Source organism: Eretmochelys imbricata, chromosome 17, assembly GCF_965152235.1.
Source record: "Eretmochelys imbricata isolate rEreImb1 chromosome 17, rEreImb1.hap1, whole genome shotgun sequence".
Taxonomy (NCBI): Eukaryota; Metazoa; Chordata; order Testudines; family Cheloniidae; genus Eretmochelys; species Eretmochelys imbricata.
The window spans coordinates 4,958,492-4,982,257 of NC_135588.1; the positions used below are offsets into that span (position 1 = coordinate 4,958,492).

At 41.6% G+C, this 23,766-nt stretch overlaps 2 protein-coding genes across 3 annotated transcripts in view; one reads left to right on the plus strand and one right to left on the minus strand.

The window, feature by feature from the left end:
• The window catches only part of PPM1E (protein phosphatase, Mg2+/Mn2+ dependent 1E), a 118,234-nt gene that overhangs the window by 87,586 nt on the left and 6,882 nt on the right, over nt 1-23,766 (plus strand). Inside the window, exon 2 of the mRNA XM_077836497.1 lies at nt 17,085-17,203. Coding sequence (XP_077692623.1) covers nt 17,085-17,203 — 119 coding nt within the window. The remainder of the gene's footprint in view (nt 1-17,084; nt 17,204-23,766) is intronic.
• On the minus strand, nt 11,624-21,500 carry LOC144276434 (uncharacterized). 2 transcript variants are annotated; one of them, XM_077836499.1, is made up of 3 exons: nt 20,910-21,500; nt 12,760-13,357; nt 11,624-12,178 (listed from the first exon to the last, which is right to left on the minus strand). In XM_077836499.1, exons 2-3 carry the CDS (start codon nt 13,334-13,336, stop codon nt 12,003-12,005), a joined length of 753 nt encoding a protein of 250 aa, XP_077692625.1. In that variant the 5' UTR covers nt 13,337-13,357; nt 20,910-21,500; the 3' UTR covers nt 11,624-12,002. The 2 variants fall into 2 exon arrangements, with proteins under 2 accessions (XP_077692625.1, XP_077692624.1); XM_077836498.1 differs by lacking the exon at nt 20,910-21,500 and having other exon boundaries at nt 12,760-14,765.

A 23,766-nucleotide genomic window follows, 5' to 3' on the forward strand; every position in this document is an offset into this window, starting at 1 on the left:
CTTCTCAATTTTATATTATATAAAATAAAATAATCAAAATGAAATGTTTATATCGATCCAAAATGAAATCTCATGGAATTTTATTTCACGGAGCATTCTGAAATTTTTGGGTCTGTTCTGAATCAGAAATCTTCTGTGAAATGGAATTTCTGATCTCCACAAAGCTCTAATTATCCACAATAAGAAAAGAATACAGGTGTATTTGTATCCTATTTCTGCATGTCACCTAAAGGACTGTGGATTAGTGTTAAATGCGTCAAAGGGAAATATTGCACACTTCAATGAGATAAAATTGTGTATCAGAATTTTGGGGTAATTATTAATTTAACTAAAATTTTTTAATAGATTATAATATGTATATTTCTTCTCTGGACAGCCTTCCAAAATTTGATAGGAAGAGCAAATATAAAATTTGGGGATTTCAGTTATTTACCAGAAAAATTAATTCATTTGGTCTCTCAAATATAAAGACCAGAGGAATAGGAAAAACTGCACATAAATATGGAACACACTGTTGTTAGTAGTGTAATTATTTTACAGTAGCACTCGGAGGCCCGGTTGGGATTGGGACTCCACTGTGCTGGGTGTTCTACCAACACAGAAGAGAGACCATCTCTGCCCTCAATACCTTGGCTTAGCCTAAAGACACAAACGGACAAAGAGCTGGGGACATGTTTATAAGATAGAAGCAAAAAAATATGGTGAAGAATGGGCTTAGTTACATGTACTGTAGAATTTTATTAATAATTGGGGTTCAAGTTGGGGAGGAAGGGAGTAGGAAATGGAAGAGCCACAGCTTGCCAGGATCTGGGCTGGGTTTTATAGCCATCGTAGCAGAGATGAGTCTTAGGGAGGATAAAGCAGTGGCCATTTGGATTTTATCAGGTAGTTTTTCTCATGTATAAGGGTGACATGGGAGACAGCATGAAGCTATGTAAAGGGGAGGCAGAACTGGTGATGGTACAGCCTGGAAATACTGGTAGGGTGACAGTGGGGTGAATGTCACTATCAGCATATAGCTTTTCCTCATTCATACAACCATATTTCCTGCAGCAATCAAGTTTGTCATGAGAGAGCATAGTCTAGTGGTTAAAGCACAGGACTGAGTGATGAGAAATTGTGTTCTATTTCTGGCTTTGCCACATTCTTCTGTCTGTGTTACTTGCCCAAGATCACACAAAGACTACATTTGCAAAATGTCCACTAATTTTGGGTGTCTCCATTTTTAGGTGCTCAGTTTGACACGTCAGATGCTAAGTACCCACAGCTGTTATACTACAGTAATTTTAGGCTTCATCCTCTCTCTATAACACTTATCTACTTCACAAGGTGTTGTGAGCCTTAATGAGAGTCTGTAAAGCACTTAGCGATGGTTAGCTGGAAGGTGCTAACCTAGAAGGGAAAGTATTATTTCATATTGTTACCTTGGGTATCACTAGAAATGTGAATAGAACTTGTCACATATTTATATGAATTCTGCTGTATTAAACTCTTTCACAACTTTGAGAAGCCATGGCCCAGTCCCAGTTAAGTTTAGGAGCTGAGTCACATGTAGGTAAACGAGTCAGTATATCTGCATAAAATGAAGGCAGATAGCCATGAACATTTTTTGTCTCAGTTGAAGTTCTTTGTAGATAGTCTAGTGAGGCATATGCACATGCATGCAGCACCAACCTTTATCAAAGTTTGTCTAATCTTTCGGACAGATTCTTGCCTCAGAAGCTCCCACTGACTTCAGGTATATTGTAGCTCTGTAGCTGTGTTTGTACCTATGAAGAGAGTTTGGTTTTTTGTCTGGGTGTGGGCAGCTTTAGTATTTATTAGATGTTGTTTGGGTGTATGTGAATTGACCTGGGATTTGCTGCAAGTCTTAATTTGATAAAAACAGTTTGGCAAAGGCAATCTGAGCTGGAAATACAGGAGCAGCTGGCTTGCTGATACAATGATATTAGACGTAGCTATAGCTAGATGTGAGAGACCTCACTAGAGGCAATGCACCATTTACTATAGAGTGTTTTATTCCCTTGAAGTTGAACAAAACAAAACTAAAGGATTCTTCCCTCCAAGATAAAAGCTAACATAGGAGGTGACATGAAATTTCATCGTAACTACGTAAGCAAAATGTGGTCCTTCCAGGGATGTAAGCATCAGTTATGGGTAGTACTTTAACGCTGCAATCCTTCCATTCTTCTCTGAATTTTTCATTACCTTTGTACACTATTTGTTATATAATTAAAACATAGGAGGTACAAACAGTGAATACAGTCACCACTGGGGGAATTCCATTAAGGGTAAGGTCTGTTCACCAGGCAGCAAATGCAACAGACCAGGCAAAGGTCTTTATTACAATTTACAAGATAGTAACTTCATAAAACCCCAATTATTGCACTTTGCATGTTTTACAATGGAAATTATTCTCTCCTCTAAAATAGGCTATCAAGCTACATAAACATAATGGTCAGAGTGCCCTGTATTTTCTTCCATTTTATCCTAGTTTGACTTTATTAAATCTTAAACAAAATATATTTTCCAATATAACTTTTTTCTTTTATAAATAAAGATTTGTATAGTTTATTTTACAGGTACAGGTGTTGTGACTATTGCTATATATGAGGATTACATTGAACTGCACATCGTAGAAACAGGTCATCTGTATTAAAAATTATTTCCTAGGTACAATTTTATTACCAGATAGTTTGCAAAATTCTTACTTAAAATCAAAGCTGCTATAATAGTATTCTAGACTGTGATGTACAATGTGTTCATGGCATCAAATACTTGTATATAAAATCATTCCAATTTATCTGAATTAATAAACTAGATGACTATTTTACAGGTACTATACTTACTTCATAGTTAAAGTAGCTTTGGGAATTGTGTGTTAAGTTGAAATTGTACTTTGTGAAGTTAAAGTCCTAGCTATTACAGCAGCTAAACCTCATATACCTCAGTTTCCCCAGCAGCTTTAAGCACAGCCAACTTGCTTCAATTGAAGACAAGTGCAGAAGGTGCCTGTAATATATTTATGGGTTTGAAAGCAAATCTCCAGATGACAAGTTTGTTGGTGTTTGCTTCTGTGTAATAGTAAGTCTATTGTTTTCTGGATTCTGGCAGCAGGAAAGCTTCTTACACAAGCAAACCCAAGGAATAGGAAAATGCCACTGGAGCCATTGTGCCTGCCAATTTTTCTTTGCTCCTTATTTTCTCTCTTTACTGCCTTAGTCAGGACTCCATTTATCATGGTCTGATTGTCTGATTGGGTATGACCAATCTGTGTTCCTAGTGAATTAGTTCAAAACCTTTAGTCCTCTTGCCCAGTGAGGATGACTTCTGCTGCTTCAGCATATGGAAGCATTTCCAGATACAGGGCCCAAAGCTCCATTGCAGCTGAGATGCACTTAGTGCAGGAATGGAGGAAAAGGGGCCCCGGGGCTGTTCTACCATAATCTTGAACTGTGCATGGCCCACTAGGGGTTATGAGCATCTTGACAATAGCCAGATCTCACTGATTATCCAACCCTGCTCCCTCCTCTGGCATGCCTCATTTCACCAGCTCTTTGCTGATTGGGGAACAACTTCTTTGCAATTCCATTATCAGAATGATGTAGGCAAATTAAGGGAATTCAAAAAAGAGCAACACTAGTAACTGAGGGAATAGAGGCCTGTTCTTGTACCTGTTTAAGTCAATGGAAAAACTCCCAATGATTTAAATGGATAAAGCACTGGATACAAAGTAATTAAGCATTGGAAGGGTATAATCTAAAGAGTGAGAGGGAGTATTGGGAGAAGTTGAGCAAATGAAAGTTTTAGTCTGAACTTCAAGTGAAATTTCTTAACAGCAATTTTGTTAGGCAGTGGAATAGTCTCTCAAAAGAACTGTTGGAAACTCCATTACCTGGGTTATTTAAAACAAAACAGGATTATTTAAAACTAGATTGGATAAAGCATTAGGAATTATACTGTAGAAAACAATTCTGTATTGCATAGTGCCCAGGGCAGTGCCATCAAGTGAAGGACTTCGAAGGTATGCAGGACTTTCCATCTCTAATTTTGATTATCCTTCTGGTGATAAGATGATTCTTACAGACTGGAGCATGCTTACTGAGAGATCTCATGTGAGCCTAATGCAGTAGGAGCTTCACACCATCACTTGTGATTTACATTATATTTCTTCAGCACCAGTAATTCAGTCTGCCTTCTGTTCCTCTCCATCTACAGGCTGCTCGGAAGGCTTTAGAGATTTTTCCATGTTACTTTTTCCAGTCAGTAAGCTGCAGTGTTTTTCCATTCAGCAAATATTTGCTCCTGTTATATTCTATGTTGCAGGACAGAGGGCCATTCTTAAATCTTCTTCTGGCAGAGCTACTATAGATGAGACTGTTGAGGTCCCCAACCTGTCAGCCTAAAGCTGGGTGCAGAGGTTCAGTCCAAACACAATTTTTTTTAACCTGGGATGGAGGGAGTGTGTCTGCTAGAATAGTGGAAATCGTATTTTAGAGGGGGTGGGGTGTATGTGTGATATTTTAGGTGGGCTTAGGGGTGTGTTATATGTGTTTGTAAAAGCGTGAGAGAGAAAGAAATCACACCTGGAAAATGGCTTGTTTTTAAACTATACTATACTATACTATACTTACTTACATGCCTCTAGCTTCCATCCAGGATACATCACACGATCCATTGTCTATAGCCAAGCTCTATGATACAACCGCATTTGCTCTAATCCCTCAGAAAGAGACAAACACCTACAAGATCTCTATCAAGCATTCTTAAAACTTCAATACCCACCTTGGGAAGTGAGGAAACAGATTGACAGAGCGAGACGAGTACCCAGAAGTCACCTACTACAGGCAGGCCCAACAAGGAAAATAACAGAACACCACTGGCCATCACATACAGCCTCCAGCTAAAACCTTTCCAGTGTATCATCAATGATCTACAGCCTAGCCTGGAAAACGATCCCCCACTCTCACAGGCCTTGGTAAGTAGGCCAATCCTTACTTACAGACAGCCCCCTAACTTGAAGCAAATACTTACCAGCAACTACAAACCATGCCACAGAAACACTAACCCAGGAACCAATCCCTGTAACAAACCACGTTGCTTTCTCTGTCCCCATATCTACTCTAGTGACACCATCATAGGACCAGCCACACCATTAGGGGCTCATTCACCTGCACATCTACTAATGTGATATATGCCATCATGTGCCAGCAGTGCCCCTCTGCCATGTACATTGGCCAAACCGGACAGTCTGTACATAAAAGGATAAATGGACACAAATCAGACATCAGGAATGGTAATATACAAAAGCCAATAGGAGAACACTTCAATCTCCCTGGACATTCTATAACAGATTTAAAAGTAGCCATTCTTCAACAAAAAAAACTTCAAAAACAGACTTCAAAGAGAAACTGCAGAGCTACAATTCATTTGCAAACTTAACACCGTCAATTTGGGCTTGAATAGGGACTGGGAGTGGCTGGCTCACTACAAAAGCAATTTTCCTTCTCTTGGTATCGACATCTCCTCCTCAATTATTGGGAGTGGACCGCATCTACCCCGACTGAACTGGCCTTCAACATTCGTTCTCCACTTGTAAAGTAACTCCCTTCTCTTCATGTGCCAATATATATATTATGCCTGCATCTGTAATTTTCATTCCATGCATCTGAAGAAGTGGGTTTTTTACCCATGAAAGCTTATGCCCAAATAAGTTAGTTTATTAGTGTTATTTATTATCTTTTAGTGTTTAAGGTGCCCAGATTCTTAGTTGTTTTTGCCGGCGATGTTGAAGCCTTGTATTATTCCCCACCATCCACCTCCAAAATTCCTAGAATCCAAAAGCAGCTTGCAAAGCTTGATTTCTGTGAAAGCAATTCTATTCTGATTTGCTACATTTAACTGACTCATTAGAATGTTTTCCTAGATCACAGCCCTTGTGGATGCTTTGTGAAGTAAGGGATGCAAAAGGTATCAATGTTACAAAACAAACAGGTTTCCTACGGTGAGCCTGATACACACACTGGTGCATCTTACTGCAGTTACTTAATACATTATTATCTAATGAGACATTTGGTGGTGCACCTCTTCACTTTTTGAGGTTCCCATTGCTTCTTACAGCATTAAAATCCTCCCAATGTACAGATAGCATTTTTTCTACTGCATTTACATTTGACAACTCAGCATCTTAAATGTCCTAACTAGAGTTTAAGGAATGAGACCAGACCATACAGAAGGGGAAAGCAAGTTATAACAGGATTTCATGCATTTTCAGACCTGAAAGAACTCTTCATAAACTACAGTCAGTTTCCCTTAATATTGCTAGAATGTGATGGTGTGATCTGAAAGGTTAGGAAATACTGTTAACAGATACTATTATGACATGTCTGCACATACGTTATGGGTATTAAAAAACTAATCAGAAGTGGTGCAGTGTTTTGTGATGGTTGTATATTTTATCACTGTTTCCTACAACTGCCACTGCAAGGACAGATTCATCTTGAAATTTGAGTAGACAACTGTCTGTGAAGCCCACAGATAGCAGCTTCCTCATCTAGCACATTTTCAGCTCTCCCAAACAGATTTATCAAACATCTTTGCTATCTTAACACTGTCAGTTCAAATGACTTTGCACGGAGCTTTGGTTATGCAATCTTTCAAAAGATGCATTTGTTTTACTTCTGCCTCACTGCGGTAGCTCAAATCTAGCTCAGCATTTCCTTGCATCAGAAAAATATACTCCATTTCTTCAGGATCCCTCAGCTTAAACTAAGCATCAGAGCTTTCACCTGCTGTGAAAAGCCACAAGCTGGCACAGATCAGATCAGTGTGCTAACAAGAGGAAGCTACTGCTTTGTGAGTAAAGAGAGGAGAATCTACAGTGACATGGAGGCTGGGAATTACATTCTATTATGCTTGCAGTACACCAATAATCCTTTCAGGTTCTACAGCCTGCTTATCAGGATGCTCCTCCCTCTTCCCTTCTCTGAATGCTGTCTGAACCACTGAACCTTGTAGAGAAACAGAAAATCCTTGGCTGGTGCAGTGTGCCTATAGATGGCCTTTAAAACATATATTGAAAGGTTGACTTTTGCAGCAGAGAGATGTGTAAATAGCAGGGGCTGCTCCCACACAAAAGAATTCCCTCTGCTCTGTCAGTACTGCCATTTGTGACAGAGGAGCCTACAATGATACTGGTTTACATACTTTTCCAAAGAGCTCCCAGACTCTGCAAGAGGCTCTGTCTGGGAGTTACTGACTGGACATTGGAATGTTTCTCAAATATGCTTTGGGGACCTGTATGAATTTTGTACCTGTCATGCAAAAATACAGTTCCTGCAAATATCTTGCAACAGGCTACACTAATGCTAGAATTTTCACCAAATTGCATCCATGGTGTTGCATTATCTGTTGGTAAGGGCGCAGTTAGCTTGTTATTCCGATAAAACTTTTCACAGATACAATAAATCATTATAGTCCTCACAGGAGTGCTCTGTATTTAGTCCATTTCAGCTCCTGTCCTTAGTCTTAGATTCCTGTACTTAATTACATGCAATACTTTACGTTGCTTGGCCTGTGGTTTTATGGGTTCATTCTGTACCGTAGCAGACAGAGACGTTTTCAGATAACTTATGGGAGAACTAAAGCACAGATGATATTTTCTAATATTTCTATTAGCTCTACAGTGTGTGGTGTGACTCACTGAACATTGTGATCTCTGAAGGCCACAAGAGTACCTTATCCCATTTTCTGCCTTATTTACATCAATAATGCCTAAGTCAGTTACGTTGGAAGATGATAGTACAAGGAGCCTCCTGAGACTGGTGTCACTTAATCTCCATATTTTGACTGGTGGTGAGGAAGGAGGAGGAGAGGACCCCCTTTGCTTGTAATGTTGTTATTCTTTCCTAGTCTTTTAATCAGCAATGCCATATCTGATGCTGTAGAAGCCACTTCCAGTTGGACTCAGCATTGCTGAGCTTAAAGTAAGAACTTGATCTTTTCTTACTCTCAGATGTTTTTCTTTGAGAAGCTTAAGTTTTCAGAAAACCTATTTATTTCAAATGTGATGAAAGGATGCAATTGGTTATGCCCATATGTTGGCTGTGCACATCAAAAAGACAAAATGTGCCTTGTGTGGCTTGCCACTTAAGTGTTTCTGGCGTGATGTTCAAGAGCAGGGAAGATAGAATAAAAAAGAAAATATGAAAGGTCCATAAATCTTGGCTAGATCGAAAATATCTTCCATTAGAATAACAATACTTTGCCCTTCAATAGTATCTTTATCTAGAAATCTCAAATTGCTTTACAAACATTTAATTAATCCTCCCACAATGCCAAAGAGATATATTATCATCCTCTATGGATGAGGAAATCGAAGGAGTGAGAGTTGACATGACTTGTCCAAGGTCACATGCTGAGTTATTGTCATGGCTAGGAATGAATAAACACAGGAATCCTAACTCCAGCCTTTGCTACACTGCTGGATCATATTCTGTTTCAATTTATTTGCCATAATTTGGTGATTGATAAAATTTGGCAAAATGTGTTTTTTGTTGTTGCTGCTTCCGTATTTTTTTCCAAACAGCCAGTGGATAATCCCCGGAGATGGAGGGAATCCTTTGGCACAGATGTGCAGTGCAAAGCAGCTGCACTGCAACCAAGAATCTAATGCATAATTTCTATTCCTGTTCTATGTACAGGGAGAGGTGAGGATAGACTAGGAGTATCTAGTGTGACGGAATGTTGTAATTCAAGTACTAGTCTTTGTGGATGATGATCTTCCTGAGTTAAGTGGTCCTGCAAGCTCTCTATTGAATGTTCATTGTTTGTGATTAAAAGCAAAGATACTGAACTTGATTTTGAACTCAGTTACACTGGGATAAATCCAGAGTAACACCACTGAAGTAAATGGTGTTGTTCTGGACTTAACTGCAGTATAACTGAGTTCAAAATCTATTCCAAACAGGCATCCCCACCTCCGGTTTATTCTGTTATTCTCGACATTGTAGGGGAGAAGCAATCCAACTAAGGTGCATTGCCAGAAGCAGCAGAAATGAAATTTCTGTTGTACTAATCAAGAACACACACACCTCCAACTTGTCACTTCACTGTTTGCAGTGCATAGTCCTAGGGTATATCTACACTACGAAATTAGGTGGAATGTATAGAAGTCAGTTTTGTAGAAAGCGTTTTTATACAGTCGATTGTGTGTGTCCCCACACAAATGCTCTAAGTGCATGTAGTCTACGGAGTGTGTCCACAGTACCGAGGCAACCGTCAATTTCCGGAGCGTTGCACTGTGGGTAGCTGTCCCACAGTTCCTGCAGTTTCTGCCACCCATTTGAATTCCGGGTAGAAATCCCAGTGCCTGATGGGGCTAAAACATTGTCGCGGGTGGTTCTGGGTACATATCGTCAGGGCGCCGTTCCCTCCCTCCCTCCCTCCTGAAAGCAACAGCAGACAATCGTTTTGCGCCTTTTTTTCTTGAGTTACCTGTGCAGACGCCATACCACGGCAAGCATGGAGCCCGCTCAGCTCACTGTCACCGTATGTCTCCTGGGTGCTGGCAGACGTGGTACTGCTTTGCTACACAGCAGCAGTTTATTGCCTTTTGGCAGCAAACAGTGCAGTATGACTGGAGCGGTCGTCGACTTAGTCCTGGGCGCTCTTTTAAGCGGGCGCCTGGGCAAACATGGGAGTGACTCAGCCAGGTCATTTCCCTTGTTTTGTCTCATGGCGATTGAGTCCTACCGGCAGTGCACTGTCTTTTAATCTGCAGCTAGCAGAAGACGATGGCCAGTAGTCATACTGCATCGTCTTCTGCCGAGCACCCAGGAGATGATGATGGCTAGCGGTCGTACTGCACAGTCTGCTGCCAGCAAGATGTATAAAGATAGATGAAGTGGCTCAAAACAAGAAATAGACCAGATTTGTTTTGTATTCATTTTCTCCTCCCTTCCTCCCTCTGTGAAATCAACGGCCTGCTGAACCCAGTTTTGAGTTCTGTCCTTGAGGTTTTGAGCTCTATCCTTGAGGGGGCATTCAGTTTCTCGCAAAGCCACCCCCTTTGTTGATTTTAATTCCCTGTAAGCCAACCCTATAAGCCATGTCATCAGTCGCCCCTCCCTCTATCAGGGCAATGGCAGACAATCGTTCCGCGCCTTTTTTTCTGTGCAGACACCATACCACGGCAAGCATGGAGCCCGCTCAGATCACTTTGGCAATTAGGAGCACATTAAACACCACACGCATTATCCAGCAGTATATGCAGTACCAGAACCTGGCAAAGCGAAACCGGGCGAGTAGGCGACGTCAGCGCGGTGACGAGAGTGATGAGGACATGGACACAGACTTCTCTCAAAGCAGGGGCCCTGGCAATGTGGGCATCATGGTGCTAATGGGGCAGGCTCATGTGGTGGAACGCCGATTCTGGGCCCGGGAAACAAGCACAGACTGGTGGGACCGCATAGTGTTGCAGGTCTGGGACGATTCCCAGTGGCTGCACTTTCATGGAACTCTGTGACTTGCTTTCCCGTGCCCTGAGGCGCAAGAATACCAAGATAAGAGCAGCCCTCACAGTTGAGAAGCGAGTGGCAATAGCCCTGTGGAAGCTTGCAACGCCAGACAGCTACCGGTCAGTCGGGAATCAATTTGGAGTGGGCAAATCTACTGTGGGGGCTGATGTGATGCAAGTAGCCAACGCAATCAGCGATCTGCTGATATCAAGGATAGTGACCCTGGGAAATGTGCAGGTCATAGTGGATGGCTTTGCTGCAATCGGATTCCCTAACTGTGGTGGGGCCATAGACAGAACCCATATCGCTATCTTGGCACCAGAGCACCAAGCCGGCGAGTACATAAACCGCAAGGGGTACTTTTCAATAGTGCTGCAAGCACTGGTGGATCACAAGGAACGTTTCACCAACATCAACGTGGGATGGCCGGGAAAGGTACATGATGCTCGCATCTTCAGGAACTCTGGTCCGTTTCAGAAGCTGCAGGAAGGGACTTTATTCCCAGACCAGAAGATAACCGTTGGGGATGTTGAAATGTCTATAGTTATCCTTGGGGACCCAGCCTACCCCTTAATGCCATGGCTCATGAAGCCATGCACAGGCAGCCTGGACAGTAGTCAGGAGCTGTTCAACTACAGGCTGAGCAAGTGCAGAATGGTGGTAGAATGTGCATTTGGACATTTGAAAGCGTGCTGGCGCAGTTTACTGACTCGGTTAGACCTCAGTGAAACCAATATTCCCACTGTTATTACTGCTTGCTGTGCGCTCCACAATATCTGTGAGAGTAAGGGGGAGACGTTTATGGCAGGGTGGGAGGTTGAGGCAAATCACCTGGCTGCTGGTTATGGACAGCCAGACATCAGGGCGGTTAGAAGAGCACAGGAGGGCACGGTGCACATCAGAGAAGCTTTGAAAACCAGTTTCATGACTGGCCAGGCTACGGTGTGAAAGTTCTGTTTGTTTCTCCTTGATGAAACCCCCTACCCCTTGGTTCATTCTACTTCCCTGTAAGCTAACCGCCCTCCCCTCCTCCCTTTGATCACCGCTTGCAGAGGCAGTAAAGTCATTGTTGCTTCACATTCATGCATTCTTTATTAATTCATCACACAAATAGGGGGATGACTACCAAGGTAGCCCAGGAGGGGTGGTGGAGGAGAGAAGCACCAGGAGGGGTGGTGTAGGAGAAAAGGACAAGGCCACACAGCACTTTAAAAGTTTAAAACTTATTGAATGCCAGCCTTCTGTTGCTTGGGCAATCGTTCTTGGGCGTCTGGGTGAGGAGGCTATGGAACTTGGGGAGGAAGGCAGTTGGTTACACAGGGGCTGTAGCGACGGTCTGTGCTCCTGCTGCCTTTCCTGCAGCTCAACCATACCCTGGAGCATATTAATTTGATCCTCCAGCAGCCTCAGCATTGAATCCTGCCTCCTCTCATCACACTGCCGCCACCTTTCAGCTTCAGCCTGCCACCTCTCCTCCTGGTCATTTTATGCTTTCCTGCACTCTGACATTGTCTGCCTCCACGCATTCATCTGTGCTCTGTCAGTGTGGGAGGACAGCATGAGCTCAGAGAACATTTCATCACGAGTGCGTTTTTTTCGCCTTCTGATCTTTGCTAGCCTCTGGGAAGGAGAAGATCCTGTGATCCTTGAAACACATGCAGCTGGTGGAGAGAAAAAAAAAGGGACAGTGGTATTTAAAAAGACAAATTTTATAGAACAATGGGTACGCTCTTTCACGGTAAACCTTGCTGTTAACATTACATACATAGTACATGTGCTTTCATTCCAAGGTCGCATTTTGCCTCCCCCCAGCGTGTGGCTAGCTCCTTCCCCCTCCCCGTGGCTAACAGCGGGGAACATTTCTGTTCAGCCACAGGCAAACAGCCCAGCAGGAATGGGCACCTCTGAATGTCCCCTTAAGAAAAGCACCCTATTTCAACCAGGTGACCATGAATGATATCACTCTCCTGAGGATAACACAGAGAGATAAAGAACGGATGTTGTTTGAATGCCAGCAAACATACACTGCAATGCTTTGTTCTACAATGATTCCCAAGTATGTGCTACTGGCCTGGAGTGGTAAAGTGTCCGACCATGGAGGACGCAATAAGGCTGCCCTCCCCAGAAACCTTTTGCAAAGGCTTTGGGAGTATATCCAGGAGAGCCACGAATGCCAGGGCAAATTAATCATTAAACATGCTTGCTTTTAAACCATGTATAGTATTTTAAAAGGTACACTTACCAGAGGTCCCTTCTCCGCCTGCCGGGTCTGGGAGGCAGCTTTGGGTGGGTTCGGGGGGTACTGGCTCCAGGTCCAGGGTGAGAAACAGTTCCTGGCTGTCGGGAAAACCGGTTTCTCTGCTTGCTTGCTGTGAGCTATCTACAACCTCATCATCATCTTCTTCATCCCCAAAACCTACTTCCGTGTTGCCTCCATCTCCATTGAAGGAGTCAGACAACATGGCTGGGGTAGTGGTGGCTGAACCCCCTAAAATGGCATGCAGCTCATCATAGAAGCAGCATGTTTTGGGTTCTGACCCGGAGCAGCCATTCTCCTCTCTGGTTTTCTGGTAGGCTTGCCTCAGCTCCTTAAGTTTCATGTGGCACTGCTTCGGGTCCCTGTTATGGCCTCTGTCCTTCATGCCCTGGGAGATTTTGACAAAGGTTTTGGCATTTTGAAAACTGGAATGTAGTTCTGATAGCATGGATTCCTCTCCCCACACAGCGATCAGATCCCGTACCTCCCGTTCGGTCCATGCTGAAGCTCTTTTGCGATTCTGGGACTCCATCATGGTCACCTCTGCTGATGAGCTCTGCATGGTCACCTGCAGCTTGCCACGCTGGCCAAACAGGAAATTGAAATTCAAAAGTGCACGGTTCTTTTCCTGTCTACCAGGCCAGTGCATCTGAGTTGAGAGTGCTGTCCAAGCGGTCACAATGGAGCACTCTGGGATAACTCCCGGAGGCCAGTACCGTCTAATTGTGTCCACAGTACCCCAAATTGGACCCAGCAAGGCCAATTTCAGCGCTAATCCCCTTGTCAGGGGTGGAGTAAGGAAATAGATTTTAAGAGCCCTTTAAGTAAAAAAAAAAAAAAAAAAAAAAAAGGGCTTCGTCTTGTGGACGGTTGCAGGGTTAAATCGATTTAACACTGCTAAATTCGACCTCAACTCCTAGTGTAGACCAGGGCCTAGAAAGGCTCCATAAGAAGCTTTGTGATGTACAAATGTCAGTCAATTAATTCTGTGGCAGTCTGCTGTTACCTTTAGAACAGAGAATAACCAGCCGTACAAAGGAAAGCTGTTCTCAGACTGGTTTTCTCCATCTTGTCCATCAGAATTAATAAACAAGTCAGTCTAAGCTCTGTGATGCCTTTGATACAGTACAGTGTTAAATCTGCCTTACCCATTTTTAGGTAAGAATTTTGTATTAGATTTAGAACACAGATAAATGAGGGGAAATGTTTGGAAATTCATCACTCCAGTGCTATCGGCAAGGAGCAGAGGTGTGTGGTAAGCAAGTATCATTATAGTATGTGGGCTGAGTTAAGCCTACTTCAGACTGTTTCTCTCAAACTTAATTGATGGAGGCTGCCCACATTCAAGCTTGCTTATTACCTTAGCAGAGTTATCCCAAGATTGTTGAAATGCAACTCTGGGTGTTGTACAGACACCCACGCTGCCAAAGAATCAGGAAGGATGTACTTAAAAAACCTCTAATTTGTCTAATAACACATTTAGTGGCTTTTGTGTAGGTTTGGCATTGTAATAGAATTGTATGCCTTGTTTAGATAAAGAGCTCCAGTTCGAGACTGCAGGTATCACATTTGTATTGTGTGGGGACATGTAGCTAGCTACTGGCAAGCTGGCTGGTAAAGGCTCTGACCAGCCACCTACCTCTATGCATTCTAATATACCTCACTTCTTATAACATGCCATTGCAGAGTAAAATAATAAAACCAATTATTTATGTGTGAATGCTAATGACAGGGTGTTTATTTTCCCCTTACATGGAGTCCCCATTGGAACAAGATTCCTACTGTATTTTTGCCCTAGCTTTTTATGTCCTTGAGGATCTTAATTGTACCTGCCATCTTCTTAACAGGACTCTCCATCTGATGTCCATCAGTGCTGCTCCTTAACTGTCCAGAGGAATTGTTTGTGAGTGATGGGAAGCACACTCCTTTTGCAAGAAGTGTGCTTTCTCCATAGCTCTCCCAAATTGGTACTGCAGGGAGGAAGTTGGGAAACCAACTCATATTCCATGCATAGTACCATAGATTATTATGTTCCTCTGTAAAGTGAGCTCTGTCTGAGAAATTTGTTGTGTTTAGAAACACATGTACAACATAAGCTTTCCTGCTTTTGCTGAGGTTTGTGTAGGCTCTGCCTAGGCAAAATTATGTTTGAACATTTCTGCTGCATACTGTCTTCAGATAGAGATTCTAACATTGTTGCTGGCTCTGATTACATAATTATTTGTAATTCTTTTAGTTCAGGAGTCGTCATATTCTTGTTTCTCTTGTAACATGAAAACTGCATAAAATATCACTGGTAACCTACAATGTTTTTCAGATGTGTAGGAATTAATAATAGAAATGACAAAAACCATCCCTCATGATCTAAAGACAAACAAGGCTATCTGGAGAATGAACTTCTACATGCACTGGAAATAAAGGAAGTTACAGAGCTTTTCCTTCTTGCTGATTACTGTACCTTTCCAAAAGGTATTGCTGTATATAAATGGGATCGGAGTTCTTCTCTTGTGCTGGGAAGATCCAGCCCTAAGATAGTTAATGTTCCCATGTAGTCATGCTTCATTAGCGTACATATTGCTGAGGTTTGGAGTAGAATGTATGAGTAGAATGCTCAACTGCTAATTCAAGGAGTGACTCTTATTGATCTTGTAACTTCAGAATAGCTGGGGCTTTGAGTAACTTGGGAGACAGAACGTGCCTCATGACAAAGTATCTTTGGGAAAAACTGGTATTTATTTCTAATCCTATGTTTAAGTAACTTTATGTAAACATTAAACTATTTATTAAAACAGATGGAAGATTTAGCTTTGTGCAAATCTCATATCTTATTCTAAATCTACCGTTTGTAATGGTGTTCATTGTCAAATATGGTATTGGAAAGCACTGTGCTAAAGTGGATTTTCAAAGAGACTGAGCAAAATGGGTTTGACTGAAGTCTTTTGTGGAATTCAGTCTACATTAATTATGCTACCATTGTGTCAATTTAGAACAGCATTGGTTTTCTTTGCTTGGCAGCAGTCCAAATGTGAGTACTTGGGAGTACTGCTTTATGCATCTCAGATCTCAAGAGACACGTCTATCAAAATCCATATTTGGTGCATAGGATAGAAACGAGGTATGGCCAGCTCATCCCTGAGTCCATCTCGTCCAATTTCGTGTCTCCAACAGTGGTCAGTATCAGATGCTTCAGAGAAAGGTGTAAGAAACTCTGTAGTAGACAATGATGGGATAGTTTGCCCATAGGAGAAGTTTCTCTCTATCCCTTCTCAGTTAAGAGATTAGTTTTCTAATTCTCTGTGGTTCTATTTAGGTAGTTTCAGGCAATGGGCAATTATGATTTTGAAAAGAATATGTTCGCAAATCTGAATTTTATTTTAGTTGAAACTAGGAGATTATGCTCAAAATTAGAACCATGAGGAACGCCTCATGCTTGGATTTCTCAGGTCTGGGTGGGTGACATTTCTGGATTGACATTGCCCATCTGTCTGATTACTAGTCAGATAATTCCCTCAACCCTTTGACTGAACATACAGAAAATGTTTTATGATGAAAAGAGAAAAATCTCCATAGACAGAGGTTAAGGCTTTGTCCACACAGGACAAGGATTAAGGAATTGTACTTAAACATATGATGCCAGCTAAAACTGCTTCTAACATAGTTCAGCCAGTCATTTTGGATGAGACAAACTGTGGTAGAATCAGATTCAATAGCTATATTTTAACCTAGCCTATATAGTGAGGAATCTAGACAACAACTCATTTTTAAACAAGTGAGGCCTGGTCCCTGCTGGCTATTAAAGATGTGTTTAAAAACTGATTTAGCTAGCAGTGCAAATGTTACCCCTACTGTTTAACAGGAGCAACTGGAGGTCTCCGTTTGCAGTTTCCAAACTCCCTGCCCTTTGAGAATTTGAATCAAGAGCAGAGACTGAGAAACTAGACAGCATGGGTTTCAGCTCAGGTTTGTAAATGCAAATAGAGTAAATTTAGTGTGTGTGATTTATAAGCTCTGCATGTGTGCACAGAGCCCCAGTTTTGAAGAGTAAATTAAAGGTGCAAAATGAGGCACAAAGGCTTTTAAGAAGGGCCCTTGGAAGTGAAATTTAAGCCTACTAAAATCCACAGAAGGGTCCTGCTGCAGAAGTGCAATGCTACCTATCAAAAAAGAATCTGCTGTACGCTCACAAATCTCGGACAACCTTCAAATGTAGGTGTTACTTTACAAATGGAAGCGTTGTTCTGCATTATGCTGTTGCCAGTTACCTTGTGAAATCAGTTTGAAAATATCTCTCTCGTGATTTTCTTTTTCAGTAATTGCCCTTCATTTTTGGCTGCTGCTTTAGCCAGAGCAACATCAGATGAAGTCCTTCAGAGTGATCTTTCAGTGCACTACTTACCAAAGCATGTGGATAGTACAGAAGGCATCATACGTAAGTGCATATATGTGTTATAGCATACTTTATTTTGATACAATCTTTTATGCAAACTGTGTCCCAGCAAACTTTGCAGAGCAAAACCGTACAATTTCAGAGAGAATTTGTAGATTTTTTTAAGGCCAGAAGGTAGAGACTACCCATACCAGCCACTAATTGCGGGGCAGAGTGAGAGCAGTGGCTTCAGCAGATGTTACTGAGCATGCTCAATACAAGCCAAGCAGCAATTCTGGGGGGAGGGGGCATATGTCCTCAGTCAGAAGGGACCATTGTGATCCCCTGCATATTATAGGCCATAGGACTTTCCTGAATTAATTCCTACGTCAAGTTCAATAGCTGTGTTCACTAGAGCATATCTCATCTCACCAGAGAAACAACCAGTCTTGATGTAAAAATTTCCAGTAATGGAGAATCCACCACAGTCCCTTTCTAAGTTGTTCCAATGGTTAATTACCCTCACTGTTAAAAATTTGAACCTTATTTCCAGTCTGAATTTGTCTTGCTTCCAGCCACTAGATCATCTTAGACCTTTGTCTGCTAGATTGAGGAACTCTGTTATAAAATGTCTGTTCTCCAAGTAGGTACAGTATATATAGACTGTGATCAAACTACTCCTTAATCTTCTCTTTGATAAGGAAATAAATTGAGCTCCTTGAGTCCCTTGCTATAAGGCATGTTTTCCAGTCCTTTAATGAGTCTTGTGGCTCTTCTCCGAATCCTCTCCGATTTTTCAACATCCTTCTTGAAGGGTGGATACCACAACTAGCTACAATATTGCAGGAGCAGTCATACCAGTGCCGAATGCAGAGGTAATATAACCTCTCTATTCGTATTCAATATTCCCATAGCAGAGGGAGAAAACATTTAGGGGCATAAAAGGAGGAAAGAAATGTTTTTACATGAGATTTTAAGAGATGGAGTCCCTGAGACAGAGGAAAGTTGTCCCTGACACAAGGAGTTGTAGAAGAGAAGGCTCTCGCACCACCAGAGGTGAGATGATGGGAAGGGACAAAGGAGACCAATTCTATACAGACATATGGAGGGCAGTAGAGGGGAAGAGGTACATATTTAGCATCAGAATGTTCCTTTTTCTGTTTTCATGTTACCACAATCACAATTCTAAAAGCAAAATGTGAGCAAAGGGTATTAAAAAGTGAATTGCAAAGCTTTAAATTAAACACTTTAAGATTGCAAATGAGTATCAGGATCTAATTACAGACTTAACAATTACAAATAAATTTTTAAACAACCTATCTGAAAAATCTACTGCCATCAGAAACAGCTCCTCTCTGTATGCTTCTAGATGGGGGGGAAAAAGCTGAAATCAGGTGTTTGGCTGCTTTTCAAATACGTTGTTTTATAATATGAACTGTTAAGTCTTCACATATGCAATAGACCCTACACATACTTAGACACATAATAGACACTGTATTATCTATATTGTGTTACCCCAGAAAATTTCACAGGCTGCTCAGACATTGGAGTGGCTACCACTGTATTTGCTTGAGGTGAAATTAGTTTGGATGCAGATCTCTCACACAGCATCTGTGTCACTACTTAAGTTCTGCAGTGAGAGGCTCTTGTCAGAAGAAGGAATTACACTGAGTGGCCATGCAAGTGAGGGGTGTCTATACCCTCCTGTGTGCTTCAGAAAGGGTCTTCATTCCAGCCTCTAGTAGCCTAGGGTTGGATTCAGTTCCCTGAATTTCTTGTCTGAGCACATATTAGCAGGGTGAAATCCATCTGCCTTAAGCCAGCTTTGTGTGGGAAGGAATGAATTTCACTCTGAATGATTTCAGCTGGTAATTATTTTTACAAAAGCTTTGCAATGTCTTGGGTTTCAGTGACTGTCATGTAAAAAATACTTGATGTTAAAAACAAAAGGAATTTTCCTTTTCTCTGTTTGTACTTATTGTATAGCAAGACTTTCCCATCAGTCTGGTCAAGGCCACAAGTTCTAACTCACTCAGGATTCTGCTGACTACATTTCCTTGGAGAGCTCTCTGGGATGCTAATTAAGATGGATAACATTCCACAGAATGAGTTGACCGGAGTCCTTCATTTGGTGTGGAAACCATATATTCAGCAACCCTTATTATTCCTCTCTCCCTCCTACTTTTGATAAAAAGCTATAAATAGCACTGTGGGAAAATAAAAGCTTTAGCATTCCAGCCTCTAAAGGGGAAGTTTCTGGTCTGATTCTTAGAGGCCTTCACAAACCTGAGGAACCTGGGCAATGGGCTCTGGGCTTTGCTGTTTGTAGGTGTTGCTGCGTCTCACCTTGAGCAGGCGACTGGCATAGATTTGTCATTGTTCTGGCTGAGCAGCCCTCATTATTTCCAAATTGAAATCTCTTAAGACTCTCATAAATATTTGACAGTCTCCAAGGAAATTTTGACATTTTTCAAACTAAGCCTCCACACACAATATCTAAGGAAGCTGATGTTTTAAATGAAAACATCTGTAGGTGTGTGTTAAAATGTATTTAAACCTGTAATACAAAGAAGCAATCATACATTGTGATATGTACCTTGGTGTAGCAGTTAGCCAGATGAAACCAGGGACTCCACGCAGGACCATATCTGAATGATGTGGTCGTATGTAGATAAGTGAGGTTTAAATACATTTTAAATAATGCGAATCATAGAATATCAGGGTTGGAAGGGACCCCTGAAGGTCATCTAGTCCAACCCCCTGCTCGAAGCAGGACCAATTCCCAGTTAAATCATCCCAGCCAGGGCTTTGTCAAGCCTGACCTTAAAAACCTCTAAGGAAGGAGATTCTACCACCTCCCTAGGTAACGCATTCCAGTGTTTCACCACCCTCTTAGTGAAAAAGTTTTTCCTAATATCCAATCTAAACCTCCCCCACTGCAACTTGAGACCATTACTCCTCGTTCTGTCATCTGCTACCATTGAAAACAGTCTAGAGCCATCCTCTTTGGAACCCCCTTTCAGGTAGTTGAAAGCAGCTATCAAATCCCCCCTCATTCTTCTCTTCTGCAGGCTAAACAATCCCAGCTCCCTCAGCCTCTCCTCATAAGTCAAATTAAAGAATAAGAAATGTGAAGAAAGAGAAATATAAGCTGGTGTCCTGGACCAAAGCAAAGTGATGAGTTGATTTACGGTTAATGTAAGATTAAGCAATTCCACCTCACATAATACACTAAAAATCATGGTTTTGCAAACACATGACTAAGTCAAGGAATGAGGGGTTGGTGTGTTGAATAAAAATATTAGTTGGAGCAATTCATAGAACTGAAAGAGCTTTCATTGCAAAAGATCAGATACTAATTTGTGACTAATATTCTTATACTTAGGAAACCTGGGATAGTTACTTAGAAGAATTTAGTGACTGACTGCTTTCCTGTGCCTGATCCTAACTAGTGTTCATGTGGGGAGGCCATTACACTTTGAGAGAAACAGAGGAAGCCCTGAACGATCTATGACACAGTTGTTTGAGAATGGATTCCTGTTGTAACCTGAAGTTTTGACCTGAGTTTATATCATACTGCTGACTTTAAAGCTGCTCAGATTAGTTCAGGACTAAAGAACAAGATGGATTGTAACCTTGTGCTTCTGATGTCTACCTCTGCATCAGTCTATACTGGGAAGGCTTTTGTTTTAGAGGTCCACCAAACTTGCTGCTCTATATAATGCAAAAAGTAGAAGGACTTGATATTTGCCCGAATTTGTCTCCTCACCTCAGTTTCTCCTCAGGAGGCACATTTGGTTCTGCTGGGTGACAGTGGATGATGGAATCTGTGGAGTCCTCTACTATTCAGGTTTTGTAAAAGGAGTCAGAGGGGTGCATGTGGAAGGCAACCTTTTGATCAGAGGTTTGATGCAGGGAGGATCCTTACCTTAAAAGAAAAAAGGTATAATTGAACCCACTGATGTATGAAAGTAAGAGTGTGGAATTAGCATATTCAAAGTCAAGTATCAGGGGGTAGCCATGTTAGTCTGTATCCACAAAAACAACAAGGAGTCTGGTGGCACCTTAAAGACTAACGGATATATTTGAGCATAAGCTTTTGTGGGTAAAAACCTCTCTTCTTCAGATCACATCAGTGTTTTGAGGATTAGATAATGGTGGTTCAGCACTTTGAAAATGTTCAATATTATATAAGTACCGTTTGCAGTGTTGTTGTAGCCATGTTGGTCACAGGATATTAGAGAGACGAGCTGGGTGAGGTGAGGTGATTTCTTTTATTGGACCAACTTCTGTTGGTGAAAGAGACAAGCTTTTGATTTTACACAGAGCTCTCCTTCAGTTCAGAAGAGCTCTGTGTAAAGTTAATTTCTCACCCAACAGATGTAGGTGCAATAAAAGATATTAACTTATCTGTCTAATATAAGTGATGGGTATTACTAAAATTGATGAACAAAGATAGAGACCTAGCTTAAAGCATTTATTAATAGAAGGACCTTTGAGACCCTGTGGATGAAAAGTGCTGTGGAAATGTAAATATCACTTCAGAAATTGTACTTTTCTTTCCATACACATTGATGAAGCACTGCCATTGATTATTTGGCTGTCACTAGAAATGATTTGTATGAAATAAATGGGAATCTCTCCTCCATCTGCTGCAGTGAGTCAGGCCTGATATCGACAGTGAGTGAGAGACTGGAGAGTTTAGAAATTGACACAAATTTGCCTTTCCAACCCCCCAGTCTCCTTTGCAAAGATAACCAATCAACCAAGATTAGGGACAAAAATGTCTGACCTGGGTTTCCTCCAAGCAGTGGCGCAATTAAACTGTACTTCCAACACTGAAGATTCTTGGAGAAGCACTGAGGTAGCAGCAGGAGGGAGATGAAATTCCACATGATTCAGCCACGATGACAGCTGACGCAGCTCCAGCTCAGCACCACAACATTAACGATTGAGTAATTTACAGCTGTGAGGGGGTGGATCGGCCACTGTGGGCCTCTCTCCTTTTTTTAATCTCAAACAGCAATTATTGACGCTGCTGCCACTGTGCACACACCTCATGGGGGAGAGTATTTAATATCTCAGCACAGCAAATGGTCTCTCTCCATTCATCCTTCAGAAGCATTTTTGAATTGTAATGAACAGGTGACATTAAAATCAACAGGTTTTCTCTCTTAAACATGCCCATGGGAAAGAGTGGATGATGAAATCTGTGGATGAAGTTCCCTGACTGAAGATATGATTTGGATGGTTCAGGCAGTACTTGTGTTCTTGTTTCACATGTTGCCCAGCAGTGACATTTCTGACAGCACTGAGGAGGATATTCCTTTCTCAGCCTTGCTATGTATTATTTAGCTGGACATGGGAGAACCAACTCTCATGGTCTAGTGGCTGAAGCCTTGGAGGTATCCAGGGTCTTCCCTGATGCTCTGTCTTCTGTTTCTGCTTGAACATATAACAATACTTACACAGAATAACAAAAATCTGAAAGATCTCTAAGTAATTAAACCTGGGGAAACTGAGGCTCAGTTTTCCATATATGAAATTAGAATAAATTACTTACCCATGGTGACACAGTGAAAAATAAGCAGAGCTAGAAATAGATCCCAGGAGTCTTGCTTGCTACATTTTTCCTAACTCTACCAGTGACTGTTAATTAGGCCATCATTAGAAGGTGCTGCTTATTGATACTGACACTGTTTCTGTGAAATCAGATGTGGAGTGGTTCCCATCCTTCCTTTTCCCCCTTTGGATATGGTACTTCTGCAGGGCGATTGGAACTAGACACAGACTTCTGCTGAAATTGGACCCTGGAGACTCAGACTGGTGAAACTGTAATATGAAAAGAGCCTTAGATGTGTTCAGTTCTCCCATGTTTACTTACTGCTTTTTCTTCCAGTAAAAGAAGCTAACTAGACTTTCATAACTGCAGAATGGTTTGCGAGTGCCTGACTCTGCACATATTAAGAATGATTTTACGAAGTGACAGCTCACCCACCCCTTAACTGAAGGCTGCTCTGGACTTTTCACCTGCTCACAAAGATTTCTTTTGGGCTCAACCTACTTTGGGACCTGAAAACAAAATAACATTAAATTGTGAACATGTCTCAGTTAATATACCATTTGAATGAAAACCCATGAACATGTGCTTAAAAGAAATGTTATAAACCCTACTACGCCTTATTAATCGCTGCACTGCTCCAGTTCTATAGGGGTGTAACTCCACTGATCAAAACTGAAGCAAAAATGTGGAGAATCGTGCGCCTTGAGTTGCTTTTTAATGTTGTCACTCATTTGCACCTTGAAGTGTTTAAACCCAGACATTGTAGGAGCCATGGTTGCATCATCTTGTCTGGAACTGCAAATGGGTCTTATCAGGGGAAGCATATAATCTCATTCATTGCTTGCTGCCGAGTCCAGTAAAGGCACAGGAGTAGGTAGGATACAATCAATCAGCTGTTACGTGGCGAATGCTAAATATACTGTAGGTGGCTTTCTCTTTTCCTTTTAGAACCGGAATCCAGGGTTTCCAAATTGGAGGTGTATCTCAGTTGCCTGGCCAGCATGATTTTATTTCATCTTTATAATGCACTTGAATGACAAATTCTCATAGCATTTTTAGAAAG

Coding starts and splice junctions, on each gene's coding strand:
- LOC144276434 (XM_077836498.1), bottom strand. CDS start 13,423: ATGCACTGGCCTGGTAGACAGGAAAAGAACCGTGCACTTTTGAATTTC. Junction 12,179..12,759: donor AGGCGGAGAAGGGACCTCTG/GTAAGTGTACCT, acceptor TCTCTCCACCAG/CTGCATGTGTTTCAAGGATC.